Below are 21,195 nucleotides of genomic sequence, written 5' to 3'. Positions count from 1 at the left end.
CTATTTGATATTTGAATGGAAAATTTAGAGGTGATAATAATGTACAAAAATATTATATGGAGCAAAAGTAATATAAGATTTTACTTTCTTTAAATGCACTTTTTTGAATGCAATCATAATCAGAATGTAAATATAATCATATAGCTAATAATAATAATAAAAAAAGTTATATTAAATGAAAATACTGCGATCTAAAATTTGCTCCAGTTCGATGGCTTTTCATTTCTACTCTGTGCTCCTATATTTCTGTATTCGACACGAAATCTCGGACTTTATTGATCAACAATAGAAATCACAATTAAATCGTAAAGTTATTAAAATTAAAAGTTTACTGCAGCCGGTGAATATCGAGTCTCTTTCTGACACTCGAATCGCAGTTGTCGTTTCAGCGCCGTGGCGCAGGCCCAGCTGTCCGGGACACCTAGTGTACAGCGGAATGACTCCAGCGGCTTTGATGGTGCGGCGAGCAGCACGATGATCCACGAACCGCTCGAGACCAACTCCAGTCCGAGTCCGAATCCGCGAATCACCTCGGGTCCACCATCCTCGTCAACCTCGTCGTCGCCGCCACCGCCTCGAGGTCCGACCAGCGTTTCCTCCTCGACACAGACGAAGAAGAATGGTAACAACGGAGGCGCAAACAAGCAGGAACTGAAGCGACTAAAGAGCGCCGGCTCGCTTTTGCCGCTGCAGCTTGCCAGGACGCCTAGCGTACTGTCGTCCTCCGGAAAAAAGGACCGGAAGAACGCGTCGGCCGGGTCAAGGTTCACGATATATAAGGCCAATAAGGCCAGCAAGAAAAAGAGAGAGAAAAGCTCGGCCAAGAAGGAACGTAAGGCCACGAAGACGTTGGCGATCGTACTAGGTAAGTTGCTCGCATTCCACCTCATTGATAATCGTCTTGGCTTATTACTGATAATCTTGGACTTGCGAATTAAAGGTAAAAGAGTGGAAAAGACAGATCGCATGTGTAAAAATTTGAATATATAATTGGATAGAAAGACATTTAAAGTGATTTAGACTAGTTTTCTTCTGTAATTATTCTTTATCAATAATAAATTAATATTGATATATGTATGTTAATATAATACGGAATATATATATATATATATATATATATATATATATATATATATAAATTTATAAAAGATTGAAAAGCATTATAATTACAAAATCAAAAATAAAAATAATAATTAAAATGTTATTCTTAAAAAAATAATAATTATTAATTACACATTATTTTCCTCGTTAACTTAATTTCATATTTTTATTAACGTAATACATGTCATAGGTGTCTTTTTAATATGCTGGGTACCTTTCTTCACTTGCAACATTATGGATGCAATTTGCACGAAGCTAACGACTGCTTGTCAGCCTGGTGTCACAGCCTTCATCGTCACTTCCTGGTTGGGCTACATGAACAGCTTCGTGAATCCTGTAATATACACTGTGTTCAACCCCGAATTCCGTAAGGCCTTCCGTAAGCTGATCAGCGTGTAAGCGAACGATTCGTACCTCTTAAAGAAGAGATACGAGACAACAAACGTGACTCGGTGTGAATTGTCGTTATTTGTGATTTAACAACGAGACTATAGGCTTTCTCGATAAACTCGCAACAGGTACTGTTGTTCTTGTATTTGAACTGTAGCAGTTGCGTTTGCGTATCGGTTTTCGCATTCCGTTGCTCGTCAATCGTTTCCAAGTGAAAGAGGAAAAGCTAAGTATTTCGGGAATATTTCCTGCAATTTAGAAAATACAATCTACACAAAAATGAATGAAGGTATCATTTTCGACGAGCATCATGTGAACCCTATTTCGTGAAAATAATTTATAAAAATTATTTAAAATATATTAAAAAATATATTATATAATATATTATAAAAAATAAGAGAATGTATGTGTGTAAAAAAATGTTTTCTCTGTTTGCATTTTTCTTACATACATATATATACATTCAAAAAGTTTAATTATTTAATTGTTCACACACATTTTTTTTTTAAGAGAAACATATGTTATTGCAAAGATATTAAATGTTTTCACGCATATAAATTGCACAACATATTATATAATATATAATAATAATAATAATAATAATTTTGACAGTCACTTTTTCGTTAAATCTTGAATGAAAAAATAAGATATTGTTTATCACATGTACATTCGACAGAAAATGAAGAGATTTCTCAAAAAAAGAATTGTATTTTACTTGGATAAAATTGATGTCATCAGACGGCGAAAATTATTTGCTGGTAATTTGTTGCTATCGAATGCAGCAACGAATCATCGCGTCCACGTGCGTAAATGCGTACACTGTGATATCGAACTATCGTGGCGTGCTGGGAACACACGTGGACTGGTATACATGTGCACCGACAATGAAGCTGAATTTTCGCACGAATAGCTCAAATAATTTTGCTAAGTGAGGCTTCGCGAAATGAAACATTACGCGACCATTGATGTATCACGCGAAATTAACAAGAATTTTAGGTAATCTGTACAAATTGCAAGCGACAAGCACTTACGCGGCATCCAAGGGACTCGGCAGACTAGCTGTTAAGATGTAATAATCGCGTTCGTATATAAGGGCGGATCCCTCTTGAAGATTATTTCGCGAAAGCAGCAGATAATAATGAAGACCCGAGAGCGCGGAGGGTTAAAGTTGTTGGAGGTGTATTTATTATGCGAGCATATATTACACGTACACACACTATACGTCTCCGTGGATAATTAAGTGCGCCATGACAGTATTAACGTAGAACGTAAGGTATAGCAATATTTTTTCGCTCAAAGCAAAAGCAACCGAGACCGCCGTTTGTACGACGATACATAGGTACATGCTATACATATTCTCGCGTCGCAGTGTAACTATATGTATTTATACTTCGGTACACATACACATAGAAAGATGGAGAGAGATTACACATATATATACACGATATAAATGAACTTATGCCGTTCCTTCAACGATATACAGGGTGACGCCAAGCAGGGGCAGAAGCTTTAGAACAACATAGAGGAAGTTTCATTTTTAGGAGCAGCGAATCTCCTATAAACATTAATTTGAAAGCTTCTTAACGAGTTATAAACGTTATTATTAAATGTTAAAGAATAATCATTTTTAAGTTACAGTAACAAGATATTGATTAAAGCTTATGTTTGTCGAGAATATGCTATTTTTCAGGATGACAAAATTAAATTATTTAAGGAGAAAATGATTTATTTAATTTTTTAAAATAATAATTTATATTTTCGTGAATACATTTATTAGAGAATAGATAGAAATTTATTATTGAATCGTCTTTCGAACAAATTTTTAGTACACGTTGAAAAATTTGAAATTAATCTCGAGTATTTATTTATGAGCATCTCAGAGTTTCTCAATTTAAGGTTTTCACGAGTTTCTTATTTACTAAGTTTAATATAAAAATATCCTTAATCTAAGTAAAGAAAAAATTAATGTAGACAATCTTAATAAAATCGTTAAATGATTATTTATAGTCTATATCTCTCTTTTTAACGAAGCAACTATTAAATACTTTGCAGATGAATAATGAATCTCATATGTTAAATCAAAACTGCACATACTTCTTAAAATTAGATTCTACATATAAACTATTACTTAAAAATATATGCATAGCTTAGAAGTATAAATAGAAAGCTAGGCAAGTTTACATACTAATTTTTAATAATTTTATATTATCTTTATTTTAATTATTAATTTGAATTATACTAATTAAACTAATACAGCAAATGTATTATAAATATCTTTCTTGATTTCATTTGTCAGTATTTTCTGAGGAGCTATAAAAGCACTATGTCACTCATCTGCAAAGTATTCATGTAGCAATAGATAATAAATGTAAAAAGCAAATGTGCAAAAATTGAGAACCTCTGATATATATGTAAATAATTTTACGATTCTACTATCATACTTCTACTAAACTAATTGCAAATTTTACTCGCAAGCATAGTGCGGGCTCGATCGAACGACGAAATTTCGGAATTTGTCCCGCCTCGATGTTTTGATATGTACGATTTGTCGCGTATTCCGATATCAATGCCACGAGTCATATGAATAATCAGGCGATCCTGGGACAATGACAATGATGTGCACGAAGATTGAAAACACAATTTTCGATTTCACGGCTCGTTTGAGCGCAGAATACAATTTGCGATCTCATAAGTTTAATTATTAATTTTTAGTTTAATATTAATCCTCTTTTATAAACGGTACAGTTGAAATGGACAAAATTATTAAATTCTTAAAGAGAACTGTTATTATATTTGATTAAAAAGAAAAATAACAAAATAGAAAAGTCCATTTAAATTTAGCAAAAGCGGGAGAATTGCGATGAAAGAAGAGCATACATATGGAATTCATTATGAGTTTTTATATCACGTTTCATGAAAAGGTTTTGTTCAAAGGCTAAATCGAGAGTTGTGTCGAGTAGTTTCTCGCGACATCATGTACGACGTACGTGTCCTAAGTTTCGACGATCCTTCGCGTTCTCTGTTTGCGGTCAAGCATGAAGCTCGTCGTGACCGAATTACCAAACATATCAGTACGAGTTACACAGCACGATAGCTGTCTTCACATCAATTTTCAAGGTGCGTTTTCACGCATTATATATAGGACGGCAGACTAATGACAGGAGTGAATCGACATGTAACAGAGCAAATTGATGAACACTGTGCTATTTCTTTCTTCCTTTTCTTTCAAGACTAATTATTGTTGCTACGTATTTTCTAAAACTTTTATTTGAACTGTAAAAACAGTGTGAATTAGTATTCACGCTGATATCTATATTAAAATCAATCATGAAGCATCGCTTGACAGAATTTACTTTAAAAGAGAAAAATTAAAGTTTTTCTAAAATATTTAATTTGTTTCTTTTCTTTTTTTAAATTCGATGTCTACTAAAATTTTGTGTAGCAAAACTATATCGTCTTTCCTAGTTAAATTTACTCGCATTTCTTGATGAAACACACAAATATATTTTTAAATATAATTTGAATTTAGTAATTTATGTAGAGATTTTTATTAATATTTAAATTATTTTTCTGTATCATATCTTTGATTTTTAATTTAATTACACTGTATGTCATAAAATCTTGTTGCAAAATACTAAATAAATATATTTTTCAGTTATTTTTACTATTCGTGAAAATCTTAGAAAAATAGGGTTTAAAACTAAATAAATATTAGATAATTCTGTACAAAATAACATTTGTATTTATTTTAAGAATAGGAATTGTTTAGATTTAATGTGAAACATATTTTCTTATATGTTACACGAAAAATTGAACGCACCAGTTTCAACTTGAAAAAGATTTCAAATCTCATTACTATGCGAGAGAAGCGCACGGAAACATAAAGTATAATCTATGTCTCATATTTGATTAACTTGTGCAGAGTTTCACGATCTCCATTGCAACCGCGAAGTTCACATTTCAACTAATATTTGATCAATGTAATATGAGCATCTCAAATCTCATTTACAGAAATGCTGTGGTTGCCTCGAGCTTCAGATTTAAGCAAAATGATTAATGCATATCTAGAAGATGCAAGAGTATAATACGCTTAATGTTTGACAATTTTTTTAAAACGCATTAATGTTTGAAAATGTTTTATTTATAATACATATATAAAATAAATAATGACATCAAACATCAAAACCTTATAATTATTATTTATTTGCTTTTAACAAAATAAAATTTATTTGCTTTAACAAAATAATAAATTCAATATTTTTGCAAAGATTTACTTTGGGAGTTATGAAAATAAAGTTTATTTAGCGTTATATATTCAAAATATAAGAATTTTTCTACAAAAATGACACACATATATATGTTATAAAATAATATTTATTTTTAATTATAAATTCACAGCGAAAATTATATTCTATAACATAATAATGTTTCAAAACATAGGTTTTTTAAAATTAAGTTATTTAAGAAAAAATTAATAATAAATCATCAAGAAATGCGATAATATTTCGACACCAAATGCACAAAATCAATCAGCTGAATATAATTGTCCATTGTATGTAAATGTCGAATATTATTTTTATTTATCTAGAAACTTTTCCCACCATGTTCATTGATTAAATATTTTTATAAAAATAAATTCTTTAATCAAATAACTTATCGATACTTTTTAATGCAAGTATTTCATTACAACTACTCCGAATATAAATTAATTATAATCGAGGCTTTTAATTTTGAAATTTCGAAATCCATCATGTTAAAAGTGATGATTTTTTTTATCTTTCGAATTCAATCTCAAGAAAATAACTTTATTCTTTTAACCGCGTTTACAACGAGACGTGTATTGTGATGTATTATACATTTTGGTACATGTCGAGACGCACAACAATTTTATTTCTCAAGCTGCATTCGCAACCGCACTACTTGACATACATTGTGCTTATATTGTATTAAAGCAATACTTGTATTTATAATGTTTATAAATGCAATGTCACGCGCTTCTTTTTTCTACGTTATAACATTGCATACAAAAATATAAATATAATAAATACATTGTCATGTAGACTTGAATTATTTATAATTTGTTTAATTATTATTTATTTGCTTTTAACAGAATAAAATTTATTTGCTTTAACAAAATAAGGAAATTTAATATTTTTACAAAGATTTACTTTGTGAGTCATGAAAATGAAATGTTTATTTGGCGTTATATATTCAAAATATGAATTTTTCTACAAAAATGATACACATATATACATATTATAAAATAATATTTATTTTTAAATCAGAGATCACACATTTTCCACACAATAAACTTTATGCTAATAAAAATATATGAAGTACATAAAAAATTTTAAAAATTAGAATGATATTAAATAAAAAATAGTTTCCGAAATAAAAGTAAAATCAAATAAAACTGCCAAATAATTGATTAATTGTTTTTGTCTCAAAGTAAAAATTTATTAATTAAAATTTTTAATTCAATTATTATATGGCACACTGTATAGCATAGCTCACTTAACTTGTATAACACATGAAACAAAATTTACAAACTTAATAAAATTTGAAATTGAGAAGAAAATAAAAGGATTCTAAAAGGAAGGGAGAGAGAGAGAGAAATAATAATTTTTACTTTATAAAAACGTTAATTCATCAATGTTTGGCGGTTTTATTTATATTTGTGCTTTCGTTTCTAGAAACTATTAATAAACCTATGAAAAAATATTTTATGTATACCTAGTGTATTTTCTTTTTACTTTCTTCTTGTAAGATTTAAAATGTTAGATATTTAAAATACGCAGTGCACATAGATTTAAATCAATCCAGATGCAAATTTTTGCAAGGTTCCGAAGCGTTGCGAGAAAATTATTAGATCAATCGCGATTGTTGGGTTCGATATGCGTGTCCTGTGCTATTGCAATAACATCTACAATCAAAGCTTTGTACTCTATGAGTTTTTTGAATGCTGTGCGATGGTAATTTTTAAGCTTCTAATGTATATTTGTAAATATTCTACGAGTTACGAGCGATATTGTCAATCCTATCGTTATATAGCTTCGTGTTACACATGATGCGATTTATGGCGAGTTTTCTACTTGATTTAGGTGAAATAGCTCGCGTATATTACGTGCATGTAAGCTTGGACGAGTCCGTCGTTCGCGATAAATGACGCGAATTCGAGCTTGACAAATGTTTAACCGCAGAGTCGAATCATTTATCGTGATCGGTGACTTTTAAATGTGAATTGTCTCGCAAAGTGAAAAATTGCTTTGTAAGCTAAATTCTTTATACTGTTACATCAAATGAATCAGTTCGAGATATAATACATTTATTTCCTTTTTAATTCGCCATAATACTTCCTATTTTGCTATTTTATATGTATAACACATACTGCGTATATTTTTATTTCATCTGCGAAGCAATTAGAGTAAAATAATGAATCTATAAAGCTTTTCCTTTTCATAAAAGAACGTCGTAAATTACCGCGAAATTTCTTGCAATCTTACGTTCTACTTCGTTGATTACTTTCTTAATATGGCTGCTTTCAACTTTTTCTTCTGTAAAACAAGACAGCGGTTTATTTTGACAACACACAAGATAATATTCGTATTACGATAATTCTAAAATATTTCGATAATTCTAAAATCTTTCGGGAAAGATTACAAGAAAGATTTCGTGAAATACATTCCGCTGAAATATATTTAATATCAGGAGTAAAGTCATTTAGCTGAAAGGTTACAGTTTTTAATTCGGATAAGTCTTTTAATTTATGTAAACCTTCGAAGAAGTGAAACCTATTTAAATCGCTTCGGCCACAATAAATCCGCGCAAACCGGCTGTGAAGTTTGAATCTTTTCATAACTTTAATCGGCAAAAGTTCACTGACTTTCTGGTTCTTTGACTGATCGCGATTCATTCTCTTTTACCACTCTTCATCCGCTCTCATCTTCATCTACGTAAATCGCACCACGTGTTACTTAACGTTGTCGTAAGGAAGTAAAGAGACTTCCGGGTGAAGTCCATCGCTTCTTAATTAGCGAAGTTTTCACGCTTTCCTTCACTAATGAAGCACAGGGGACAAGTGCAAGCATATAATAGTATAACGGATTGGGATATACAATCCGCGAAATTCTCATCTCCGCGTTCACATCTTTGAAACCCATATTATCATTTCTGTTCACATTAAACACATTACATATAGTTAATTGATTCTGAGTCTATCAAAGGCCAAAACGCTATAACGAGCATCAAGTGACTGTTTAAGATTAAATGTACAATGAAAATATGGGTAATTCAAAAAGATGATATATGAAGCTTGTACATCAAGATTCATATGTAAAGTTTAAATGGTTTTAATCATAAATACAAAATATAATCAAATATATTTCCGAACAAAAAGAAAGAAACAAACAGAGAGAGAAAAAGAGAGAGGGAGAAAAGAAAAGTATGTAAGCCTAGTCTTCTGTTAAAGCGTGACTTCGAAAGATATTAGAAAGTTTCTTACTATTCTGAGTAAGATGGCTGTATTTTTCTAACCCGATACTTTTCCCTCTGTACATATGTGAATCATATGTATCTGATACGTGATGTGTGAAACGATATCATAATTTGTGAAAACACGACAATGTAATACTGTATATTTGTGTAAATATACGTCTAATTGAAGAAGCACGATTTGCGTTCATGTGTGTTGTGCGTGCGCGTGGGTGTGTGCGTGCAAGATATAGCGGAATTTCTCACGATTCCCAATAGAATTTGAATTATGGAAACTTCCTGTTTCTGTTTCAAAACGATAAAGTTGGCACGTTGTCTTTCGAGGATGAAAGTGTTGAAATGCTATAATGTTATAAAATGAAAAAATATATAATATATTATATGTGACATAAATATATAAAACGTGCGCGCGTGTTATATCGATGAGATTGAATGCTGTTTTTTCTTATGGATTTCTTATTTATTATCACCAATGGTCTATACAGGGGGCATAGGTTTAAGAAAAAAATCTTTAATTTGCTGAGAATTATAAACTGCGACTAAAGAAAACATTTAAAAAATGCTGTATGTACTGAAGGCAATATCTATACATATTTAAGAGAGCGTGAAAAATACGCAAGACACATCAATACGTGACATGCATATACAGAGAAAGACACACTTGTTAAAAGTAATAAATTATAGTATAAATTAAAAATCCTTGTAATCTTTTCCCTCGAATCACATATATCTTTTCCTATTTTTTGATTATTTACAACATTAACAAAAGAAACAACAATAAATAAATATAAATATATAACTATGTAAATATAATAAACATGATTAATTTGAATAAACGTTTCAAATTAAATAAACATACCAATGCATCAGAGTATCTCTTCTCCACATATTTCACTTATTAATGAATATCACGTAAAATAACATCGTTAATGAGTTTTGGCAAGGCACGTGTATTAAAATGAGTTGCAATTTTGTGCTGAAAACGCACGATAAAAAGACTTTGTAATTGCAAGAATTTCAATTACGATTAAAATAATGAAAAATAACGACAGCACTGGCGAATCCAATTTGCAATTAAATCGTTCATGCTATCTTCATGAAATGCAGGAATAAAGTAATCTAACGTAAACTGAAAGTAAATTATTCACTGTACCGCGTGAAGAAATTTTAGTGGAGAGGAAAACAAGATAAACTTATATTATTCTCACCAGACGTAATTAAGTGTAAAATTTACGTTAAGTCCACAACTTGCAAAAAATAATAAAAGTAATAGGGGATGAATATAATCTATCAATTTGAATCACGAATTAAAGGAGATGAAAAAGAATATGCAAAGTAATGAAATGAAAGAAACACTTGCAGCAACAATCACATTATATATGTATAAAATTTAATTAATTAAAAAATACATATATATGATATATAAAAATACATGCTTGATATATTTAATAATTTATTTTTATATAAAAATTAAAATCAAATATATAATATATATGCATAATTATTTATATTAAAAAATAATATATTTATAATGTTTTTTTGTCTTTTAATTAATTATTAATAAAATAAAAAAACGATAAAATTTAATATATATATATATATATATATATATATATATAAATTTAATGTAAACGTATGTTAATATATGTTAAAAACATATTGTTACAATATGTATTACATTATAATTTCTTTTTTATATTATCATGAAAATAAAACCTTCATTCCGATCAAATAATTTTTGTCATTAAATGTGACAAGGCAGCTCAAGTCTACTACACACATGTGGCTACATTGATTCGGTTCAATGCAATCTGCAGTGACAATGGTCGCAGCCAACTACTACGGCCGCCAGCAAAATTCAATCTACAGCAAAATCGTTCGGTGCCAACTTTTACGGACGTTTGAGGAATAAAGGGTATCCTGGGAGTTCGACCGTTTATACTTCTGTGAGCATCGAGGTTCTTGGTCATGTGATGAACAATAGAAAAAAGAGAAATAAACAAAATAATAATAATAAATAAAAAGTGAAAAAATACGAAAATAAAAAGAGAGAAGAATAAAATTCATAAGAAAATAAATTTAAGATAATGTTTCCATGTCAAACTTGTCAATTTGTTTGACGTTTGAAAGTTTAATTTTTATTCGCTTAATTTTATTTTTTTCGGTAAGCTTTAAAATGCATTTTTGATTTAGAAATAAATATATAATTAAAATAAAATAATAATAAAATATATAATTTATATTTTTGACTTAGAAATAATAAATAAATATATATATATATATATATATATTTATATATTATTTCTATATATATATATATAGAATATTATATATATATATATATATATTTATATATTATTTCTATATATATATATATATATATTTATTTATTTATTTATTTATTTATTATTATATATATAAATATACATATGTAAGTATATATACATATATGTAAATGTACCTATATGTATATGTGTACGTGTACATATATAGAACAAACTATTGCTTGTTTTGTAGCAGCAGTAATTATTTTTTATTTAATATAAATATGATTAATTATGACGAAATATATGTGTATATATATATATGTATATATATATATATATATCTATTTCGTTATAATTATATATATCGTATATATAATACATACATACACACAATCTGTCACAATTAATCATAATTTATTAAATGCAAAAATAATTACTACCGCTGCAAAGCAAACACAACGATCTGTGCTACATACATCTTCTTCTCTTTCCAGTCGAGAAATTTCTCTGCTGTAATTAATGTAAAATAAGAAACTGAGGTGCAATTACGGACGAGACGCTTTATTTCTTTCCTATTTTCATCCTTTCTATCTTATAGCTTTGTAAGAGAAGAACCAACACCTGGTACTCGGTATACGGAATTGCAACATCGTATTATATGGTAAATTTTTGAAGGATTTACGAGCGACATGTATCTAAACGAAAAGTACGCGAAACATTTCTGTTTTTAGACAAAAAAATTTTTATTCTCGAAAAAGGCATCTATTTTTCAATATTTGCTATTAAAAGAAAATGTAATTAAATATAATAAAATATTTTCTTTTCTTCTCTTTTTTTGGAAAAATATCCGTAAGAGTGTGGAATACTATTTAAATATTCATTTTTTGCTATGTAATTTTTTGATGTTGCCTCAAAAAAATACGTAAATTTATATAATTAATGTAAGATTATACACATATTATAAGTATTATATGATCATATAATAATTATATATGATTTTTATTATATATAATTATATAATTATTTTACATTAATGATCTTATATAATCATCATATTTGATCAGATCTGTCTTCATATATAATCTGATTTAATGATTATATAAAAATAAGATCATCTCGCGTCAAATTTCGGATATTATTATATATATAGTTATATAAAATTATATATGTCACCAGATCTTCTTACATATAATTATGTAAAATATTTACATCTGACCATATTATACTCATTTTTTCTCGAGTGCAGTTGTACATATATGTATATTTAAAATTTCTGTTTCATAAATTATATAAATTTTGTAATTATTATATTGTATATCACGCTATTTATATTTTTCATTTTCATGATAATCTCATAAATAATTAAAAATATATAATAAATGATATGTGATAAAATATTTCCTATTATAATGCGCGACTTTCTATTCTTTTTCTATACATTCAACATTGCAATAATAATCGGATATTTAAAAGTTTAAAAAATAATTAAATTTTTTTTGTGTGTATTAGACAATTTTATTTTTATATTAATACAATATTGAAGAAAGAATTTATACGAGATCTGACTCATTCTAATGTAATATTGCAATAAATTGATTTTGCGTTTCGATCAAACAACTGAAGTTTACGTATGCCGATGAATTAACAGAATTGTCAGGCACGTGTATGATTAACGAAATTGGTTTACTAATTAATATCTCGTGAATACGCGTTCCATATTCATAAGCTTCTACCAACGAACTTCCAACGTTCGATGGCATTTGTTGAAGCGAACAGACGTACTTCTAAAACATAATAGAGTAGAATATTGAAATTTTCACTTTAAAATATATGTAACGATAAATATTGAATTAATTGATTTTTTAATTACTACTTTATTAGGCTTACATATTCAATATATTTCTTTTTTATTTTAGTAATTAGAGAAAAATGAGAAATATTATAAATAAAAATAAATTTAATAAAAAAATATTTTAATATCTTTTCATAATATTTATTTTGTTCCGTTATTTTTTAAATCTAATATATAAATGTATCAGATTTTTATATGTACAAATTACAGAGTTTTTTATTCTACCTCTCGTTTCAGTTATTTAAAATATATGATGATATATATATGATTCTACATATAAATCGTAATATAAATATAATATAAATATTTTTGCAAAATAAATCTTGTGTAATCATGAAGAAAATATTGTATAAAGAATATTAAATGAAAAAAAATTTTAATTTTTAAAAATATGTTCGTATTAAGTCTTTTTCTGTGGAAAATTGATTAAATTAAATTGAATTAAATTAAATTAAACTAAATTAAATGATTTACTAATTTAATTACTGTAATTAAATAATTATAAATTGAATTGTAGTAACTTATTTACTAATTTAATTAATTGAGTATATTAAAAATATTAAATTTATTTCAATTTGATATAATTATATAATATTATATATTTATTTAATTTTATTATTTAGTCTCATTTAAGAAAATGACATTTATATTTTAAATGGATTTGAATTAATTCAGTCTAATAAAAGAAATAATGAATTTAGTGAGCTCTTAACTACATTGCAAAGTGCAATATAAATGTATGAATTTAATGACAATTTCTGAGAAGCAATATGGTTTTGTTCTTTTAATGCTAGCTTTTCATTCGCATTTCGAAAGTATCTTTATAACATTGAAAATATGTTTATTCAAAGTACATAATTTGCTTAAAATATGTTTATTCAAAGTGCATAATTTGCAATATATTTGCTTAGAAATATAAAATTGTAAAATATGGCGCCACGAATGCGAAAAAAAATATCTAATAAAGCGAATAAAATACTAAAGAAAATGGTATATCCAAAGATGTTTTAAAAATACGTAGGCTAAGATAGAAAGAAGAAAAGCAAAACAAAAATAATGCTTGTAATTAACAAAATACTACAAACGATCAAATATTTACATATTCGTTATCAATAAGATTTTCGAACGGCATAAGTATCATATTACGAAACTCTCAATCATATATTAAGAACTTACTTTTGCATGCGGTTATGATAATTTCGGCAGAGTTAAGCCTGTATCCGGGATCATAAGCTCCAACGGTTTTGTGGTCGGATTACCCATATGTAACGTGTAATTTATTCCGCCAAAGCTGCCTAGCCGCTGCAGCTGCAAACCTGCAAAGTATATTAATAGCGTTACATCTGTCGATTGTGCAAAACAGTTATTCAACAAATGAATCTTTAAGTATAATCAGCAGATTGTTAGGAGAATTTATATTAAAAATTGCAAAAGCAAAGAAACAAAAACATGCATATATTTGATCTAGGTTTATCTTCTTTAGATTTTTCTCCAAAAAATCTCTCTCTTTTTATTATAATCTTAAAATAAAAGAGAGTACGAAACTATTGCTTTAAAATATTGATCTAATGTATATATTTTAATTTTAAATTTTCAAAATATTTGTCATAAGATTTGATAAAAAAATAATGATATATATAAATAATTATATAAATAATGAATAATACAAACTTCTTTGCATTGTTTAGAATTTAATTATAAGTCTTGTAGAATTTGCAAGTATCTCATAAAGTTTGGTTTCAATCTGAACTGATATCGTGCAAAATTTTCAATTTATACGTAAATTTCATAAAAAAATTTGAAGAATTTTACAGATAAATATTTACCAAAATATAAATATGCGCTAAATTATATTATTATTCTATTATAAATTCTGAAGCGTTCTCGCCGAATGTATGTATTTTCGGAGAAAATCATATTGCGTTAAATGTTACAGCATTACATCCAGAATCAAAGAGAGATATAAGACCATATAGCTAAGATACCTGTGGGGTACCAGGGATTTCTTGCCTCTTGAGTTTGTAATTGTTCTATGTGATGTAAACTTTGCCCAAGATTCAAAGTTGGTATGCTCGCAGGCATGTCAGCCATCATTGCACTAGGTATGCCTGTTGATATGCCACCAGTTATGCTTTCAAATATATTTGGAGTCAGATTATTTGGTATGCTTCCCATAAAGTCTAAAGGTAAGTTTGCGCCTGCAAAAAAAAATATAAAATATTACAAAACAAAATCTGAACCATAAAAAATTGTGATTTAAAAAAAATCATCTTTTCTTTTATTATACATGTAATAAATTCATAAAAATCATTGAGATGCAAAAATATCGGTGGTAATTAACATAAGTTAAACGAGAAGAGATAGAAAAAAGAAAATTAAAAAAAAAATTGAATTTATTTGGACAGCAATAAATTTTTGTTATCGCCTAATGAGATATCATAATGAGCTATAATCATACTTAATGGTAAATTATTATTTGTCGCCGTGTTTGATGCTACTGTGGACTTCAGCGGTAACATTGTAGCGAAATCGTTGCTAGTCTCAATCGGCCGAGAAGTAATCGAAATGGGTATGGTAGATACGTTTGATAGAACGAAATTTGTCTTTTCGTTCAGAGATAGTAGAGCGAATGATGTTTTTGGTGAGAATTGTTGTAAAGGCCAACCGTATTTAAATCCCTTGGGCAACGCATAGTTTGTGAAGGAGTTCCGAACATCCTTCAACTCGCTCTTCTGCTCTTCAGACAAAATGTAGTTTAACATAGGATTATGGGTACTAATTTTCATGTCATCCTTCAGCGTTTCCGGGACTAGGAATTTAAGATCCTGCTCATTGGCCGTGAAACTGTTCTTCGGTATGTTTATGAACAAGTGAGCATGTATGTTGCTCTTTAACTCATTTTGAGTGGGAAGAGAAGGTGTCACAATAACTCCATGTTTAGTAGCGTAAAACTGAATTGGTCTGAGGGTGCTAAATCAAACGAAAGCTAGATTTAAATGTATGGAATAATTAAAATATTATTTTGTGTAAATTATTCAAAATACGATAAATATGTTGATATGCTTTTTTCACATAATTATAAAAATTCTACAATCATAAAATTAATTATTGAGAAATAAAAATTAATAACAAGTATATTAATTTTCAAGATATTTTATGATTAAATATTTAAGAATTTTCTTTATGTATGTAGTATGTAATTAAAAAATATAACAATAAAAAATTTAATGACATTAATTACTTTAAAAATCTATACCCTTGAAATTTTATTTAAAATACAATATCAATTATAAAATAATTATTAAATACAAAATAATTATTAAAATTAATGCTAATCAATATCAATTATATCAATTCTTATATAGAGCAATTTGCAGTAACATAATCGAATAAAACTCTAACGATATTTAAATGGTACTCTTGTTATAAAAAATTGAGTGATTTTACGAGTTTACACTGTGTATCTACATTGTTGTACTAATCAAACAAATATTAGAGTTCCGGACAGCCATTACGTACTTTCCGGCGAACGACGTTATTGATGTTGTCGTATCCATGATAGGCGAACTGGGCTTGGTTATTAAACTCGTTAAGATATGACCTACAATCGAAGATTGGTTTGTGTTAACTGAGATTGATGGAATGGTTGTTGAGGAGCTGTCGATTGGCTAAAAACAATAACAAGCTTTTATTAATTGATCCGTTGTTAATTCAAGCCACATATATTTTTTTATATATTTATCTCGTTCTCTTGTGCATTCTACAATTTTTTATTATTCCACTGTATATTATAGTTGTATATTATATAATTATTAATGTAAAATTATAAATTTACGAACTTCATAAGTGTTATTTAATTAATAGTAAATAAAATATTGTTAAGCTAATATTGTTTAACTAATAATAAGAAAGATGCAAATTTATACGCAATTATTATTGTAACAAAAAATTATTATAATATATATTAAGTTTTGATATATATAAGTTTTATTAATATATATTATTATATTAATGTATATTATAATATATATTATTATAATATACACATATATATATATTTTTTTTTTAATACAATTAATATAAGTTTAAATTAATTAATAATTGACATAAATTACAAAATTTTATATATAATGTAACGTAAAATTTTAATAACATCTAAAAATTTTGTTTATTTTATATTAATATAAATAAAAATATATAATGGATAACTCTTGATAAAGAGTTGTCAAATTTGACGGTTTTTATTTATGAATTGTACTTATTCGTAAAATTGCATATGTTAAAATTATCACAAAATATGTTTTGCTTTTTGAAAATTAAATTCAATATAAGCAAGATGTAACATTTCAGTTTGTAACTGAAATAATTGTCATAAATTTTGCTTACCGCAGTACAACTACCCGGCAATGATGTAGTCGATTCCGGCATTAGCGTTGAACGGAGTTTTATCTTGACAGCGTCTGACGAATAAATTTCATCAATACTTGAAGGAATAGAAGATATGGGAAAGTTGGATCCAGGAATGGACGTTGATGGTGACGGAGATGTTTCAATGTTTAATGGAAAAAGATGTTTGAAAGACGAACCCATTGGCATCGACAATTCACGATTATCTATAACATATTATTTTCGGCATTGTTTGAATAAATAATACATTATAAAAGCATTCCTTAATATATATTTATGATAAAAGAACATGAACATTTGTATCGTAAAACAAAATTTTGATCTCTAGAGAGAAAGATAATTCCGTTTTAAACTCGCACGAGAGAACATATATGTTATATACACACACACATGTTAAATGTTGAGGTATTATATCCCTCTCAATAGATACGTAATATAAATAATTCCAAAGCTAAATTTTACTGTATTAAAAAATAACTGACATGATACAATCAAATTAAAATACCAAGAGAATAAACCTATTTACTGCTTCAATTAACAATCGCTATGTTAAAAATTGTTTCATATTCTAGTAAAAAAATTCAATATTGAGTTTCTCATAAAATAATTTACATTTAAATTTAAAAAGTTTAGAAAAAAGAAGATTGAAGAGTAGAAGAGAAGATTATGTATGTCATGAAAATTGCTAACATAATATTATTTAAGATTCTAATATGTATATATTAAGATTTTAATATCAAAATTATATCTGCATATGTAAATATATATAATTGTATATGTGTGTGTATGTGTAATATGCATAAATTTACCATATTTAGTGTACGTCGAAAGTCTTGCTTTATTGGACGAAGTTTGTATATCCTTATGTCGTTCATACAAATCAATGAGTTTATTATAAGATTCACCTTGATCAAACTTGATCAAATTGGAGATGGAAGGAGAATCGACAAGAGTCGTTTGCTTCTGAGACGTTAGTTCACTTGAAGGCAACTGTTCATAATGTAAATTTTTAAATGGTTTCTCATTCGTAAACAACTGCTCTTCAAACAGTGTTTCATAAGTAGGTGCTTGTCTCTCAAAGATTTCCTCTGATGTAAATGATTGTTCAATGAAAGGATTATCTTTGAGAACCTCTCGTTCTCCTCGCAATTCTTGATTTTTTAATATTGCATCTCTGAACAACGGTTTATCTTTAAATGATGTTACCGTAAAAGAATTCTTTTGAAACGGTTGATGACGAAGAATTGGAAACTCAGACGGATAGATAATGTGATCTTTCAAGGGCAGATCGTGAAAAGATTGCTGGTTAATATTTGGATCTCTCACTGCTCTAATAGGTGAAGTTTGCTGCTCGATCATCTTGTTGATAAATGATTGATTATCAAAGAAATTTCGCGGACGAGGTTTGCGATGAGATGCGATATCCGCATTGAAAAAAGAAATATCTCTCTTGCTTTTGTATGCATCAGTAACTACCATCATTGCGACGAAGATAATCTAAAGAAAGAACACACACTTAAGTTTAGAAATATCACAATCACATAGATATTTATGACAGGCTCACCAGAACTATCGTATGGCACATCATGAATCGTTTTTTATTATAAATTTCTTTTCTTCCCTATTATTTAAAAAAAATTAGCTGACAAAAATTACATATATGTAATTTTCAAGAACTTCTTCACGTTTAAGGATCGATCATAGTAACTGTAGCAAGTGATGATGAAGATCAACAGTCTTATATAGGATTGATGAGACTTTTTTTCGCCCTTCCATTGCCAGTACAAGACTAGTCTAGTAAAACACGTACTCAATATCTTTCTCTTTCAGTGTGACACATTCTATACATGAGTTGAAAATTATTATAATTTTTTCATAAAAGATTGTTTTAATATTTTAAATGATTTTCTAACTATGATATTAATATATATTTTGTTATTTTTTATTGAAATAGTTTTGAATTCTTTTAATAACATAAGAATATAAAATAGTTGCGACCTCTCTATTCTCTTTATACAAATGCATTAAAAAGAAAAACAAAAGTACACCGAAAAAAGAATTATGTTCTACATTATTTCAAGTGCACTTGCAAAAAGAAGCAAATTCCATCTAGAGGTCCTTCCATAAAAGTTGCTTGCAATTGAGGCGACCAATTGAAGAGCTTACTCTTTATGCATAGATGAATGAATTACAGTACGAAGTATCTCAAAAGAATTCGTTTCTCGCTAGACAGCTTCTTTCAGCTTTCACCTGAAGACAAATCGGATGAGACGAAAGAAATCCGATGTACTTTGCAAGACTCCAGAACTGGAAAATGAGAAATAGACAAAAGAGAAAGATCAAGTGTATGTCCTTTTTTCAAGTGCAAAAAAGTTATCTACATTTCAACGCTTATGCAAAGTTTACTCCCAGCTTTATAGTTGCGGATTATTGCTTTCTTTCAGTAAACCGACAAGGCAATAACCTTCCTTTCATTGACACATTTACATTTATACATTATTCTCTATCGAATTAGAAAAACAAAATTAGTTTATGCTTTCTCCGACGCCATCCTTGTTCTATAAAACATGTTCGCTTTTATCGCATTAATGAATTGCATGAATGATTGATTATTTGAATGATTGTTATTTAAATAACTATTATTGCGAAATGATAATTTTAAAGAGAAGAATATGTTACATTAAATGTGATATAATGTTTTAGAATTTATTTTAATGTTATCATCTTTTAATTATTTAAGTTCAAAATTTTATGCAAAATAATTATTATTATAAAATAAATTTTATAAAAATAACATTTATTAAAGAAATAAATAGTTACATAAAATATGAAATATAAAATATAAAGTTAATTATAAATTACTTAAGATGTTAAATTATCTCTTGTTTCTTTTGTTTTTCTTTAAATAATAAGTTTCCTGTTAATATATTTAAAATTGATTAGTCTTATGATTAAAATTATAGTGTGCTTTATTGTTTTCTTTCTCTTTTTAAAAAAATTTTATTAATTAAAAAAGTTTTTATATATCTACATATGCGCATAAACATATATGTATATTTATAATTTAAATACAATTATAGACAAATTTTTTATTACACATTTTATTTTACATAAAAGTGGCAATAAACGTATATGAAATATGCCACACATATCTTCAAGTCTATTATCGGAAAAATAAAGAAGAGCAATTTCTTTATTGTTTCAAAAAATATAAAATAAACCGTAAACTAAAAACCTGTAAAAAAAAACAAAATAATGATAATAAATAAAGTTTCTCAATTAGAAGAACCGGAGAAGCTATTCGTGCTATCGTTTTTAGAACGTTGCGCTGAAAGTGTTACAGAGCATGAAACGAATTATCAAACTTTTTTAATGGATCTCATTAATTTTATTTAAAAGATGTCGTTTTGTAATTTGCTTTCACATACAAACTTGAGAACTAAACCGGCATAATTTTTATTGCTTTTTTTACTGTGCTGCCTCTTTGAAACTTAGTGGAGATGTGCAGAACCCCATGGCCGTCCCTTCGCCATGCGGAAACTTTAAAACGATCGTATTTCACGCGCTCATGAGGGCTGCTGCTCAGGGATACTAAAACATTACCGTTTATCGAAGGTCGACTGAGTTAAGAGTGCGCTACGGAAAATATTACGGGTATCTCTCGAAATGTTTGCTTTAAATCGTAAA

General features: G+C 27.8%; 2 protein-coding genes across 4 annotated transcripts in view; one reads left to right on the top strand and one right to left on the bottom strand.

Annotated features, from left to right (window-relative positions):
* The window catches only part of LOC105254705 (dopamine D2-like receptor), a 206,485-nt gene extending 204,964 nt beyond the window's left edge, over positions 1–1,521 (top strand). For 2 of the 3 annotated variants that reach the window (XM_025411685.1, XM_025411683.1), the window contains exons 7-8: positions 378–865; positions 1,292–1,521. In XM_025411685.1, the coding sequence (XP_025267470.1) occupies positions 378–865; positions 1,292–1,500 (697 nt within the window). In that variant the 3' untranslated portion in view covers positions 1,501–1,521. The remainder of the gene's footprint in view (positions 1–377; positions 866–1,291) is intronic. The other variant, XM_025411684.1, reaches the window with a different exon arrangement.
* A 160-nt stretch (positions 1,522–1,681) lies between these two features.
* On the bottom strand, positions 1,682–19,093 carry LOC105254708. The gene is made up of 8 exons (XM_020028505.2): positions 19,073–19,093; positions 18,318–19,005; positions 17,488–17,714; positions 16,621–16,769; positions 15,560–16,071; positions 15,087–15,299; positions 14,278–14,417; positions 1,682–1,739 (listed from the first exon to the last, which is right to left on the bottom strand). The coding sequence occupies exons 1-7, from the start codon at positions 19,091–19,093 to the stop codon at positions 14,290–14,292; spliced, it is 1,938 nt and encodes a 645-aa protein (XP_019884064.2). The 3' UTR covers positions 1,682–1,739; positions 14,278–14,289.
* Positions 19,094–21,195: the final 2,102 nt, after the last annotated feature.

Source organism: Camponotus floridanus, unplaced genomic scaffold, assembly GCF_003227725.1.
Source record: "Camponotus floridanus strain SB8 unplaced genomic scaffold, Cflo_v7.5 scaffold42, whole genome shotgun sequence".
NCBI classification, from domain to species: Eukaryota; Metazoa; Arthropoda; class Insecta; order Hymenoptera; family Formicidae; genus Camponotus; species Camponotus floridanus.
Note: the sequence above shows the minus strand (reverse complement) of the source record. Positions and strands in the feature narration are given on the sequence as shown.